General features: G+C 45.3%; 3 protein-coding genes across 10 annotated transcripts; 1 reads left to right on the top strand and 2 right to left on the bottom strand.

Moving 5' to 3' along the window:
• Positions 1-910: 910 nt before the first annotated feature.
• On the bottom strand, positions 911-1803 carry LOC141046311 (uncharacterized). The gene is made up of 2 exons (XM_073539412.2): positions 1416-1803; positions 911-975 (listed from the first exon to the last, which is right to left on the bottom strand). Exons 1-2 carry the CDS (start codon positions 1665-1667, stop codon positions 922-924), a joined length of 306 nt encoding a protein of 101 aa, XP_073395513.1. The 5' UTR covers positions 1668-1803; the 3' UTR covers positions 911-921.
• Positions 971-7463, top strand: LOC112293334 (auxin response factor 7). 5 transcript variants are annotated; one of them, XM_024542618.3, is made up of 13 exons: positions 971-1187; positions 2415-2679; positions 2885-2995; positions 3159-3215; positions 3330-3482; positions 3736-3820; positions 3967-4057; positions 4288-4452; positions 4698-4817; positions 4931-5163; positions 5351-6213; positions 6364-6551; positions 6700-7463. In XM_024542618.3, the coding sequence occupies exons 2-13, from the start codon at positions 2512-2514 to the stop codon at positions 6812-6814; spliced, it is 2349 nt and encodes a 782-aa protein (XP_024398386.1). In that variant the 5' UTR covers positions 971-1187; positions 2415-2511; the 3' UTR covers positions 6815-7463. The 5 variants fall into 5 exon arrangements, with proteins under 5 accessions (XP_024398386.1, XP_024398385.1, XP_024398384.1 ...); XM_024542617.3 differs by having other exon boundaries at positions 2461-2679; XM_024542616.3 differs by lacking the exon at positions 971-1187 and adding an exon at positions 1215-1407 and having other exon boundaries at positions 2461-2679.
• A 1217-nt stretch (positions 7464-8680) lies between these two features.
• LOC112293335 (tRNA dimethylallyltransferase 9) lies at positions 8681-13468 on the bottom strand. 4 transcript variants are annotated; one of them, XM_024542626.3, is made up of 11 exons: positions 12213-13468; positions 11386-11439; positions 11153-11195; positions 10855-10963; positions 10515-10719; positions 10246-10414; positions 10016-10110; positions 9689-9783; positions 9478-9568; positions 9227-9363; positions 8681-9116 (listed from the first exon to the last, which is right to left on the bottom strand). In XM_024542626.3, exons 1-11 carry the CDS (start codon positions 12624-12626, stop codon positions 9017-9019), a joined length of 1512 nt encoding a protein of 503 aa, XP_024398394.1. In that variant the 5' UTR covers positions 12627-13468; the 3' UTR covers positions 8681-9016. The 4 variants fall into 4 exon arrangements, with proteins under 4 accessions (XP_024398394.1, XP_024398392.1, XP_024398393.1 ...); XM_024542624.3 differs by having other exon boundaries at positions 9689-9804; XM_024542625.3 differs by having other exon boundaries at positions 10855-10969.
• Positions 13469-13703: the final 235 nt, after the last annotated feature.

Consider the following 13703-nt stretch of genomic DNA (forward strand, 5'->3'; position numbering starts at 1 on the left):
TGAAATAGAAAAAAGAAGTAGTGCTGTGACTGGGAATGCTTAAGGGGAAGAAAAGGAGGTATGAGTTGGACAAAGGGAAGTTAATGTGGTGGTGGGGAAGAAAGAGAGGGGACTTCAAACAGTGCACTTAAAAGACAAAACGGGGATTTAAAAATTCAGAGTCAGATATTTCTTGGTTTCCTATAGAGTATAATTGGAAGGTGGGTAGATGGGGTGAATGATCTACTTTTTTTTAGTACTCATGCATTTTCTTTCGAAGAAATTATTCCCACAAAACTGTTCTTAAAAAAATAAAAAATAAAAAAAATCATGAAGAATACAGGAATAAAGTTTAATACAGAAATATAAACATGGCTTAGGTGAAAAGGTCCCACAACTTCAACACAGAGAGAGAGAGAGAGAGAGAGATAGATACCCCCAGTTCCTGGGTTTGACGGACACTATGCCCCGCTTCTTCATCCCACGTATGCTTCCGTCCACGGTCTGTTCGTTTCGGGCAGGGTTTCGGGGCAAACAAAATGTCGGGCAAGGGCAGCACCACCGAAAGGAGGGGGCAGCCCCAACGACGGAAACAACGCCGTGGCGAAGGTTGCGGGGCGAAGAAGAGTGGGGGACTCATGGGAGACGTGGTAAAAATAGCTTAAGGTGGAAAAGGACTAGGGTATGGAGGCGATGGTGAACTATTTGGAAAAGCGAGAAGTGAGTTCTAAGGAAACGTAGCCGGCAGGCAGCAGCAGGGTGGTGATGGCAGGCAGGCAGGCAGGCAATGCAGGGACCAGGGAGGGCGAAAGTGGACGGGACGGGGGATGGATGGAGGGGACAGGCAAAGAGGGGGGTCCCAGAAGGTGGAGTCATTCACTCTTCTGCTCCTCCTCTTCCTCCTCCCATGTCTCCTTCTCCTCTAATTGCCTCAATTCCATTCTAACCTCGCCTCAGATTTTGCGGGTTCCAACTTGTGCTCCTGAATCCAGGCACCTACCAGCACGCAATCGCCCAACCAACCAACCAACCATCAAAGCAGCACTGCGTCTAGTAACGCTTAAGTTAGAGAGACAGACGGGACGGGAATCATTTTTGTGTATCAGCAAAAGCATTGCTCCTCTTCACGGTCGTGGAGTGACTGTAAGGGAAAGGAGGAAAGCGAATAGAAAAGGACAGACATCAAGGTTTGGGTTTTCTTCTTGCAGGTGGGTTCGGTTTTTTCTAGAGCGGATGTTTCCGAGAGAGAGAGAGAGAGAGAGAGAGAGTTCTAAAGTCATATATATTGTGCTGCTGGTAGCTAGAGATGAGAGTAGGTTGTGATGACGTGACGAGGGGCATGAAGAATGTGTGTGGATGGTGGGCGGCGAGTTTCGTAGGGGATGTGGGAGTGGAAGAAGTATCGGTGAGGAGAGCACAGGAGATGAGGTGCTTACATCGGAGAGGAGAACGAAGGGAGGGTTTGTGGAGGTTGGAGGGTGCGGAATTTGTCTGTCGGAGGAAGTTGCATTCGGAGACGAGTAGTAGGCTACTTTCAGTATCTTGTGTTGTTCACCGGGGTTTGAATGAGGGTGCGCTGCATCCAGGAACTGGTGCATATGTGGTGGTGCATGTGTTCTAGGCCAGGTACATGCGCTAGAGAATGCATCGCAATACCTGTGACCACTGGAACGGCTAGGCTCGAGCATCGGTAGCAGTTCATGTGCATTTTCAATCGCCGAGCTTGTTTGACTTTGTGGCTGCGATACTTGCAGATTTTCTGCTGTGTGTGTGTACTGATAGTGAACTGTAATCGATTAGCTTCGTGCCTGAGAGGATTTTGTGCTATCCTGACGGTGATGACGCGTTAGGATCCGAAGTGTCGTGTTTTCTGGTGATGATGTCATCGTTAGTGTCGTTTGGGCTCTCGATAACGTCTCGAAGTACGTAGAAGTGTACAGGTGCAAGGTGTTTACCGCTTTACTCGGTTTTGTACAATCGAAGGTCTTGCTTATCTTCGGATTCATACTCGACAGGATTTGTTTGAGGTGAAATCGCCTGAATACGCTCACGCCTCGATGTAGCTGCTCTATCGTCTAACTCTCATCAGCGTACTTGCTGAAGGAAATGGGACTCGTTGCGATTTTTAAAATTCTTTTTACTCCTTAAACAGCTCAATTCAGTGCATCACAACCTAATCGATCTACGAAAGCCACTGCACGTAAAGTTTGCGACTGAGATAGAGTGCTCGAACTCATGCGAGATGTATTTGTTTTCTTCTACGCGGAGGGTTTTGACTTGATCTATGGGCAAATTGAACTTATGTGACTGTTGTAGTTGTGCTTGCTCACAAATAACTGGTTTTCAAAGCCGCCTCAATTGTTTGGTTACGAGACGTCAGTACGGGTGCCGAACTTCAGATTATATATCTCGAGTTTGCGATGGCCTTTCTGCAGGTTAAGAGCAAGATAAGAGAAACTGACTCTAGAAGGATGTGCGTAGGACACGAGCAAGTGTAAGAAGCTTCAGGAGTGGCTACAACGGCAAGCAAAGATGTATGGTTACGGGGGTGGTATGATGAGAGGCCCAATAAAGAACCAAGGACTGTCTAAAATGGACGAGCTAGATTATGAGTTATGGCACGCGTGTGCTGGGCCTCTCACGTCCGTGCCTCCAGTGGATAGCCTTGTGATGTACTGGCCACAGGGGCATATTGAGCAGGTGTGTGTGTATCTGCAGTCCCCTCTCTCATCGTGGAGATGATCCTTATGTCCTCTGTTAGCTACCACAGGGCTTGGCCGCCTGTTCAGGAACAGGCATGTGAGTTAGACTTCCGTTTTCTTTAGGCTTTCGACGGTGGCAAATTTTGGTTAATTTTGGTCATGCTTTACTCCAGTATTAACGATGCCAAATACTGTACTGTCAGGTGATTGCATGTACACCAGATTCAGCAGGCGCTGCTGATGTTCGTGAGGCGTCTAGTCATTTCAAGCTACCTTCTCATCTGCTTTGCAAGATAGGTCAACTTGAGCTTCAAGTAAGTGACATGTCACTGACTTTGACACATGTTGTGTTCGGTGTTGTGCGTCGCAATTGGCATGGTATAGATAAATTACTCAAATGTTGTAGATACTGATCCTTATCTTATGTTCTGAACAATATATGTGAAACTAAAAGTAGTTTTCGTTTGTAATCAACAGGCGGATCCCCATACCGATGAGGTCTTTGCGCAGATGGACCTTCTCCCTCAAGACGAGGTTCGTTTATCTAAAAAGTAACCCGATTTTCACGTCGTTATGATGCGTGATCTCTGCGTAGCCTCACTATTCCCATATTTGTCAACTTGTAACGGTGCGCGTGTGTCTTTGTAGGGTTCGTTAACAAAAGAGATGAAAGATGCCACACATGTAGCGAAGCAGAACAACGTTAAGATGTTCTGCAAGACTCTAACAGCTAGTGACACAAGTACACATGGAGGATTTTCGGTTCCAAGGAGATCGGCTGAAGACTGTCTGCCTTCACTTGTGAGTGCGCTATCTCTGATATTCAACCAAAGAATTGCTGATGTAAAATCATGTGGTGGTCGATGGGACGTGTCGAGGATGGCTGGTATCTCACGCTTACAAAGAGCGTTTGCTTCTTGTTAGATTTCTTTGTGTGCGTAGCTTTGGTTTACATTTAGAAGTCCATGATGCTAGTCTTGACATTTCGCTGCTTTTGGAGAGGATTTCTTGTGTGCTGAATGTGTACATGTGATTGTTTTATTGCGGTTATCAGGACTACACTGCAAATCCTCCATGTCAAGAGTTGGTAGCAAAAGACCTGCACGGACACGAGTGGAAGTTTCGACACATCTATCGAGGTATGTCGATGACTACACTATTTGCTTCTTATTTATTAGGGTTTTTGGTTGTTATGAACTGCTAACCTTTTAAAGCAAATTTAGTGGTACCTCAGTTTGAGAGAAATGGCGGAGAAGTTTTTTCAATGTGGTTTTTCTTCATGCAGGTCATCCTCGCAGGCACTTGCTCACAACAGGCTGGAGTGCCTTCGTCTCCGCAAAGAAGTTGGTTGCCGGGGACACTGTTATATTCCTTCGGTATGCTCTTTGTTAATGCCTCACATTGCGCTAACTTTTACCAACGCTCCTTTTGAGGATGGATGATGAGTATGGAATCTTCATTGGACTAGATAAAATATAGATCAGTTAGTGTCGTTTTGCATGGTGTCTTGCATGTATCAGGCCGATTCTAGTGCATAATATTTCTCGTAACGTTCATCTGGAATGGTGCTGTTATTCTGGGCTCTAACTCTGGTACAATTTATCAGTGGAGAAAACGGTCAGCTCAGAGTAGGAGTACGAAGGGCATCGAAGCAGCAACCCCAAGCACGTTCTACCAATTTCTCGAGCACCAATCTGCATCTCGGAGTTCTAGCAGCTGCTTCGCATGCCTCTCGTGAAGGCATGCGATTCAGCGTCATCTATAATCCGAGGTAAGGCGGACTATTAGGAATTATGATATGAAGCATGCACTCTAGTTGTTCGGTGATGATGACGTGGAGTAGAAGACGATTGTGCGCGTGTTCTTGGATCCTTGGTTATTGCTCTTCATATATTGTTATAGCCACTGATTCATGTTATACAGAGTTCAGCCTATTCTCGAATTGTTTGCAGTTGCTTCTTCCTCTTCTTCTTCAAACAGCTGTTGAAGGGTAAGTGTTGTATTGAATGTGTGCAGAACAAGTCCGTCGGAGTTCGTGATACCTTATAACAAGTTTTTGAAGGCCATGGATAACAAACTTGCAGTTGGATCTCGATTCAGGATGAAATTTGAATCAGAGGAATCCTCTGAGCGAAGGTTTTATGCTTTCCTACTCTTATTGCTGGTTGGTTCAACTGTTTTAAAGTTTGTTTCTTTTATCGAATACGCTGAATGGACTGATTGCGGCAACGTTGTTTGCACTCGCTCAGGTTCGCAGGTACCATAACTGAAGTAAGTGACGCAGATCCAGTTAGATGGCCTAATTCCTTATGGAGGTCAATGAAAGTTGAATGGGACGAAGTTATTTCAGCTAGTGAAAGGCACGAAAGGGTATCACCATGGGAGATCGAGCCCTTTGTGCAGATCTCGACTTTGCCCCCTCCTCAACTGGGGCCACGGCAGAAGCGCCGCCTACCTACTCTTGTGAAAGAATCCCCCTTGGGTACCTACTTTGTAACTGGACTTATGTGTGTGCGTCCTCATGTTTGGGATGCTTGATCTTACCACACATCTATATTTTGCGTATATTCCTGTGTCAACCTAAGACGGGCTGTGGCGTTTATACTTATGTCCTTGTAATTTGATGCTATTAGACGTTAAACACAGTCTTTTGGTCTTGTGGTGTGCAGGAACCAGTCAAAGTGTGTTGGATTCTTACCAGTCGAACAAATTGGCTAAGATCCTACAGGGTTTTGACCCCCGCAATGAGTCAAGTATGGAAGATGACGAGGATGGAGATGTAGCATGTTCCGGAAATACCTCGTGGAATGTGAAGCCTGAGCCACCGCCAAAGGGTCTACCACAGGCAGAGATCGTACAACAGAGTTGGTTCCCACGTCCAGACATATCATCGTATGGGATTCCCGGTGACCCTTATCAGCCCCTTATCAGCCCCAGAGTGTCATCTGTCACGTCGTTTGCACCTCCTCTGGCTGCAGAGAGTATGGATCTGCAGCTCTCTGTTAAATCTGCGAGATCGGAGCAAGCTCCCAGCAAAGACTATTCAAGTGCGCCCTGGTCAGACTTCAGTGGGATTTGTCCTAGCAATCGGACGGGTGCCTCTTTCCCTGTTCGGGAGTCTCCTTGTCCCTCGATTAATCCAAGTTGGCTTTATTCTGCATCCACATCCCGCGCCGTTTTTGAGAGAAGCATTTTGACCAACTCGCTTCACAGTGAGTCTGCACCAGAAATGTTACCCCCACAGGCAGTACCGGCTTTTGAAGTGCGAGATAAAGCACAATTGGAGAAAGTTGATACAACTCCGGGATTGGTGCAGCCGTGCAAGTTGTTTGGGTTTAATTTGGCTGACAAAATAGTACCTACTCTTGCCCCATTACCGCCTAGTCAAGGTGACGTGTCAGAAGGATTAGTCGATTCTATTAGGACTGATTCTACATCGCCCACGTCTGGAGGACCTTTTGGAAGCAAGGTTGCAGCCGAAAGTTCCCAAGTTTCCCAGGCCCATGCTGCTCCAATGAGGAGTGGTATCAAGGTGCGATGGAGGCTTGAAGCTCGTCTATTTCTGTTTTCGTGTTTGTCTTCTTCTCGAAGGCAGGTTGTAATATCTCAAATCTGGTTTAGTTTGTACGAATTCTCGCTTAGCATTTCAGGAATTTCTGAGACTGGAGATATTGATTCGCAGGTGTATCAACAAGGAAAAGTCGGTCGCACTATCGATTTAAGGAAGTGCGAAAGCTACGATGGCCTGAGGCGAGTGCTGGCAAATCTGTTTAACCTTCAAGGGCAGCTGGATGATGTCACGAAGGGCTGGCAGCTTGTTTACACGGACCACGAGAATGATGTTCTTCTCGTTGGGGACGATCCTTGGGAGTACGTTCCTCATATATTTATGTAGTCCATATAGTTTTTGTTTGTTCTGAAGCTTTTTGAGCGCGAGTTCTTATCAGCTTGCTTTTTGTGAAGGCCGATTAGATTTGTAGAATGGCCATCTTACTATATGGTTTGTTCCTCCTGACAGGGAGTTCTGCGGTTGTGTTCGGAGTCTGAAGATCCTGTCTCCTCAAGACGCTGCAGGCCAGACAGTGGGGAGAATCCCTGCAAGCAGCTGCGAGGAAGACGATGAATGGCACTGAGAATTAGTAGCCTATGGAGGTTTTAATGGAAGTCTAAGCGATTGCGGCACAACTGTTCATATTGTTGTCCTTTTTGAGATTTTGATTGCACCCTCTGAATTCACAGCTGGTGGCTAGGGATGGAGGCGTTTTCTCCGCTTCAGGAGAGTTTTGGACTTGCAGAGCCTCTTCCTTGTACAGAATCCAGTATATATGGTGATGTTATACCGACGAAAGTAGGATTATATACATCGGCAGACATATTTGCGGTTATTTATAGAGCTCGCAAGAGATGAAAGTCGAACTGGTGGGCATCTTTAGAGTGGTGGTCTCTCCACATGAATTATGAAATGTGTTCCTTGGGGAATGCTTTCGCTTTTTTATCTTCGTAGAATGTACATTTGGCTAGTCCCTTTGGCACTAGCTCATTGTATGTTGCATGAGTACGTTTAGGCTAGAGATGGCTTAGATTTTGGACGAGATAATGCCTAAAGTCATCTAATGCAACCATTTGAACCAGGTCTTGTCTCATTTACTTAGTGGATATAGAACTGCACACCGCAATTTATGATTTTGGAATCATTTAAATTATATTAGAGTTGTAAGTCTGTTGCAAATCCACACATTCCCTTCACAGTAAAGATTTTTTTTAATTACTTTGTTACGACAACCATCATGAAGCGTCTGTAAAAGGCTCGTTAGCTGAAATCGGCGGAACTTGAGTAAATCCCATTCAGTTGCGTCAGTGGTGTTCTTTGAAGGGTAAATTCCGCGCTTAAAGAGTTCAGAGCAATGTGATTCATCTAGACGGGTTAAAACACACTTGTGCTGCAGGTTGTGTTGTTCGGCTGGACTAACTCATGGCCGCATGCAGATCGCAAGGCTTGCGATTCTTGCTGTTGCAATGATGTTGGGCAGCGTTGAGGAATTGCACCGAACTGTAATTAGACTGCAGTAATTTACATGGTTTTTCAACACAATTTGAGTCACTATTTAGAAGTGGATTACATCATGGAACCAGCAACTACTGGAATCAAAATTCTAGTTGGTACCAAATGATCCATGACTGAAATCTATACGATTGTTTAAAATCCTTAGTTGTGTCCCACAGTAGGAATTGAGTATTCTCAGGAATCCTTTTGTTAGCTATTGCGTACTGTGAAAAGCATGGCTACAAATCAAGTCTTGTCTGGAAATTATTCAAATGCTCAAGATGCAGTTTAATCTCTGATTGCAGTGTGGCTGCAGTTGATTATTAGTGCACATCTTGGGGTTTGGGGTTGCTAATGAACATTGATTGTTTACAGTACATGTTGCTCATAAAATATGTAAATTATGACTGATAAGATTGGGTGTTGTTATACATGCTTGGAATCAGGATTATTGTTAATACCTTCTTGACTGTCAGGTCTCTGGAAGAATATGCCTACAAATCAAGCCGTAGGTAATACAAAGGATTATAACCAATATTCAGACCTGAATGAAACTGATATGCAAGGTGGTCAGGAGCCACTCAAGGTATTTGCTGAGTTATTTGAACCCTTCGTCATTCTTGAGTTCAATGTTGGGTCTTTTTAAATCCAAGTGCTCCTACAAGCACAGTGTTTTCTGTATGTAAATGTATATCGACTTTTAACAAATCACAAAATCAACTATTAGTGAACACCAAGTGCATTGGTACGTTCTACCATAGCACATTTGTAACACTGTAGATTCCTCATTCATATGTCCCTTTGTACATGTCTAAGCTTTCTCCGAACTATGTATACATAAAACTAGAGCATACTCTGAAAACTACACTCGCAGGACATCTGCAGAATGAGTGTATACATGAAATAGGAACCAAGTAGAACGTCAAGTTGGAGGTGAGTGACAGACTGCAGTTCATGAAATCCAGTGTCAATTGAAAATGCACTAGGGTGAACCGCTTGAAAGAGGCAACAGCAGTTCTATTCACAGATTTGTGGTTTGAATGAGAATGTGGTATGTACAGATTGTCTTCGAAGAATCTCGGGAACTGAAGAAAAGTGTAGCTTATCTAAACTGCATCTAAAATGCGTAACATTACACATACTAGTCTACTGAGAAACATTATGTTACTTTGGCTTGCAGAAGTAATTTTAATTTTTTAACATAGAGCTTCCCTTAAAATGGAACACTATGAGGGACGACGATAACTCGATTATATGGTTAAGTGGTCCCCAGAAATTTATTTGAGAGTAATCAAACTGTAACAAATCTCCGTGGAATTGGTCTTAGATCTCCTTGTGTCTTCTTCACCCATCTCAACACAGGCGCGATTGTTGACGAGCTTGTAAAAATCCTGCACAGTACTCATCGCAAACCAGTTTAGCCTAGGTCCAGTATTTTATGGCTATCAAAGCGCTGAATGGTCACAAAAACCGGCTCTTATGTTGGTGAGAAAAGGCTGACCTGTTCTTAGCATCATAGTACTTCAGTGTTTTGCCCTCCTTGTAACTGGCGTCTATCAGAGCATTGCTTCCTTTCAATTCAGAAGGGTAGCCAGGCCTTCGCAAATACTCTGCTCTCAAAGCTTCCAAAATCTGGTCCTGAATGTGGACACAAGCAATGTCCATCATAAACCAGCGCAACCACTTCAAAACTTTACGGGCCTTGAGTATTAAATAACCAATCACCGTAGTGCCAAGCGATCATAAGCTTACCGTTGGCTGGGATGCATCGATCCAGTGGAACTGCTTCACGGCACTGTCGTGACTGCTTCGGAACCATCTTAGTTGCTTCTTCACCAGGCTTCTGCAGAAACAAAATAAACCACATGTATTAGCGAATGTCTGAATACTTTGTAGAAGTGGATCAGCTTGGTTAAGCCAGTTCTATCAAAGCTTGAAATGACTACTCTGAGCCTATTCCCACCTTGAAACATGCTGAAATCCGGAAAGAAAGGCCAGGAACTTCTCCTCAGTGGTAATTCCCCCAGTACCTCGACATTCCACCAGAAACTCCATCGCCTGTTTCATCACAACCATCCACTAAACTACTTGTAAAGATTGTTTTCGGCAATAATTTATGATCAACTCCCATTCCAGTTTATCACTGATCTCTAACTTATTAGAATCTAAATTTGCCTCAAATGCAAATATTTCAAAGGTTTCACTTCATGAAAGCAGAGAAATTCAAAAGCACACAATCTATTTGAAGAATTTATTCATTACAAGGATCAGAATGATGAGTGACGCTTACTTCTTGGTAGCCGATTCCACGCGATGCTGAACTAGTGTTAGGCAACAGTCCGAGATCGAGGAGCCACGATGCTTCTTGTAACAAACCCTGGGGTTCTGCGATCAACCAATCAAACACTGAACCTAACCTGACTAATCCACCATAAACCGGTCGAGTTAATTCTCAGAAAACATGAAGTAACGAGCTGTAGCGAAGTCAGTAGAGGTGACGATTCCAGCGGATGAACAAACCTGCAATCATCTGCTCGCAGCGGAGATCGATCCAACGGTAAAGTTCCGCACGATTCTGATACAAGAAGTAGCACTGGAAATCGTAGTCGTAGTCCCACTCCGGAATGTCCATGTTGTCGAGCGTGTAATTGTGGGGCTTGGTAGAGACCCCTCCAGACTGCCCAGAGATCTGAACTTTCATGCACTGATCAGACTGCCAGCCAACAGTTTGTGTTTCCTGAGCCAGGGGAACAACGTGGATGATCGGAGAGTGATGAGAAGATAGTTACCAGGATTCCCTCGAGAGCTCGGCGCAGGCGGGGCCAATCGTTTCGACATAAGCTGTACGCAGTGGCGGGATCACCAGCTTGCGCAAGTGTGTGCACGGCAAACTCCCAGTCCCCCGGGCGGTCGACCAAGCGTTCAATTCTCTCTTTGTTGGCTGCATTAGACTTTGGAGAAGGTTTCGGCGCTCTAGCCTCTCCGTTCATATACCTGGTTCATTGGTAACTGGCAAGGTTAGGATGGGAGTCATTTAGCGAGGTTGATCAGTAAAGAATATTGAACATCAGTAACAGCAATCCTGAAATGGTTGAGGTGCGAGGTGATGGTGTGCGCTGATCTGCTTACCAGTGCAGGTAAGTGCATGTGCCGCCCACTACAATGGGGACGTGTCCACTATCGAGCACCATCTTCGTGGCAGCTCTAGCGTCTTTTAGGAATCGACTGGCTGAGTATTCTGTCCCTATGAGCAAAGAGATACAGATGAGCCATCACATTTACACTAATTCTTCGAGTTTGCAGACTATGACATTTGTTACTGCAGCCTGGAAATGGTTGCGAGTTACATAGGTCAAGGGTAGTTTAAACATTGATTTGCGACCTGCAACCTCGCGGAATGTGCAGTGGACAAACTTCGGTCACAAACCTTCCATAGGAGAAATCATGTCAAGCAGGTGGTGGGGGACTCCCTGCACAACATCGCCGACGAAAACCACAATTATCGACAGTTAGGCGGTCATAGGGAACGTCTCAGGCTCTTTGCCTCGATCTAAAGTTGATCATCTTTGGCCCAGAAAAGTAATCCAAAAATCGTCAGATGCAGAATAGTAAAGGGAAATTGATAGAGAGAGTGCAATATGATTTCGAGCGGAGACCAACCTCACGCTCCAGCAGTGGCGTCTTGGCACTTCCGACGTTCATACCTTTGTAAACCTGTAATCCAGTGAAAAACCAATATTTACATTGGAGAAAACCGCGCTGGAAGGAGTCTATCTGTTCTAACTCAGCATGCAATTTCCCCTAGGAGATGAAGATCCTCAGGATTAGGTGGGAGATCAAGACATCAAATTTGCCAAGAGTACACATTTTTATTCGGAACAGAAAGGGGACAGGCTGTTGTTGTTTAACTTGAACACTTTTAGTGTGATCTCATGGATGTCAGTCCAATTTGGATTCTGGAGGTCACTGCGCAGCCTTAGAACTACAAATAGAGGCATCAAAAATATCTGAGGTATCCAGCGGAGTCCGGTATTGATATTCGTGAAAATTAGCCGACCAACTTTAAGGCTCAAGGTGCAAGAACGGCGCAAATATACTATGATTGCTCAGAACAAAATAAAGACTGCTCTATGGGTTTCGACGTGAAGAAGCCACACCAAAATGGCCGCCAGGAGTCAGTCGGATCAGCAAAACAGCCAAAGTAGCGACAATCCTCCTAGAGAAATATACCCACAATGCAATGAATCTGTAGTTTTTGCATCACCACGAGCTTGCTCACAAAAATGAGCACCTGCATCGTACGAAATGAGAAACCTCCCGTGTAAATGAGCAGGAGAAACCCCTCCTCCCCTCCCTGAGTAAAAAATCCCCTAGCTTCGGCCTTTCAGACTATTTACCAGCAACTATATTCTACTACAGCTGTCTGCGACGATGACAACGACGAAGACGACGACGACCTGTAGAGCAACAATGAAAGCAGGTCGGACCTGTATCGAGTCAGCACTGATGATTTCCCCACGGAGCTGCTTGGCCAATGCAATAGCGACGCGCGACTTGCCGACGGCGGTCGGACCCGCAATGACCACCACGCGACCTCTTTGCGTCCCTAAGCTGGTTACTTTGCCATTGGACCTGGTGTCCAGTCTCCCGGACAGTTCTAAACACCCGAGCGTCCCCGCCGCTCCTCCAGCTTCTGTCAACAATCTCACCTGCTTATCACTTTTCTCAACTGTCACATTCGCGCGCACCACCAGTCTCACCTTCTTCTTGACCATACTCTCTACCCCAATCCGCTCCCTGCAACTCCACCACTCCTCCCAGCGTTTCCGCTCATTGTTTCCCTGCGCCACCAATTCCCAACCTCTACTGCACATGAAAGGACATGCTCTTGAAGTCCGCATGTAGCTACCTACTTCCCCACAACTCTAAATCCTCAGTACTCTCCCGATCGATTCCTTCTTAAATTACCTCGTCCACTTCACTTCGACTGTACCTCACAGAGATTGCAGTTCTCAACGAAGGTTGCAAATCTTTCTTATTCCCTCGGGCTCTCTCACATTTCTCTCGCTTCACTATCTTATCACAAACAACGTACCAACAGTAGGACTGTGATACGTGACAGCACTGCACCAAACTACGGAGCCGAGAATTCTGCTGCAGAAATAATTCGAGATGTGAAAGCGAGGTCTGAATGCACTTCGCGCATGTGCTGTTGTTGTTGTTGCTACTGAAACACAGTCATGAATGTGTTGCAAAAGAGCTTCGCTTTTGTCCTCTCCCTCCTCCTCGTTTCGTGCCGCCTGTTGCTAGATAGTCCTTCTAGAATCAATACGGAAGTGAACAGTACCTACGCTCCGCGCTGCCTACCTGCACATCGCTGCAACCAGGCTCTGAGTACGTCGCAGCTTTCTACTTGGAACTCGCAGCAGCCCAGTGTGTTGAGTCACTGATTCCCTGAGCATGCTCTTCCTGCCCCCTTTCCCAGACCCAGCCCCTCACGCCCTTACTATGTGTTATCAATATCTCACTACTTTATATCGAGTTAGGTGACTGAATTTTAGAAAATCTCGTAGCAATCCCAACCCATAAGTCTTGAGACCGAATTTGTCAAACCTTGGGGTGGCTAGTATCTTAAAATCAAGTTCGTTGTGATTTTTTTCTGCTTGAGAGGTTTGCTCGAAGTAGCTCTATCCTAGAGCAAGGTAGACTTCGGAGTTTGACGGAGTGGGTTCTCATTGGCACGAGGCACGCAAGTAACAAGTGGAGGAAAGAGTGGAAGATGGTCCATATCTTTAGAGCGTCTGCTGAGAACAGCTTGCTTCATATCTCTGAGTGTTACATCATGCTTTCTGTGGACGTTGTCTCTCTACATGAGACTGCAGTTAATATAAACACCAGAGAATAGTACAAAAACATTAAAAAAAAACTTAAAAGAATTGTTCTCTTCATTACAGGCTTCGATTGTCTGCTTTCGGCGG

The sequence above is a fragment of the Physcomitrium patens genome, chromosome 16, assembly GCF_059467195.1.
Source record: "Physcomitrium patens ecotype Gransden chromosome 16, ASM5946719v1, whole genome shotgun sequence".
NCBI classification, from domain to species: Eukaryota; Viridiplantae; Streptophyta; class Bryopsida; order Funariales; family Funariaceae; genus Physcomitrium; species Physcomitrium patens.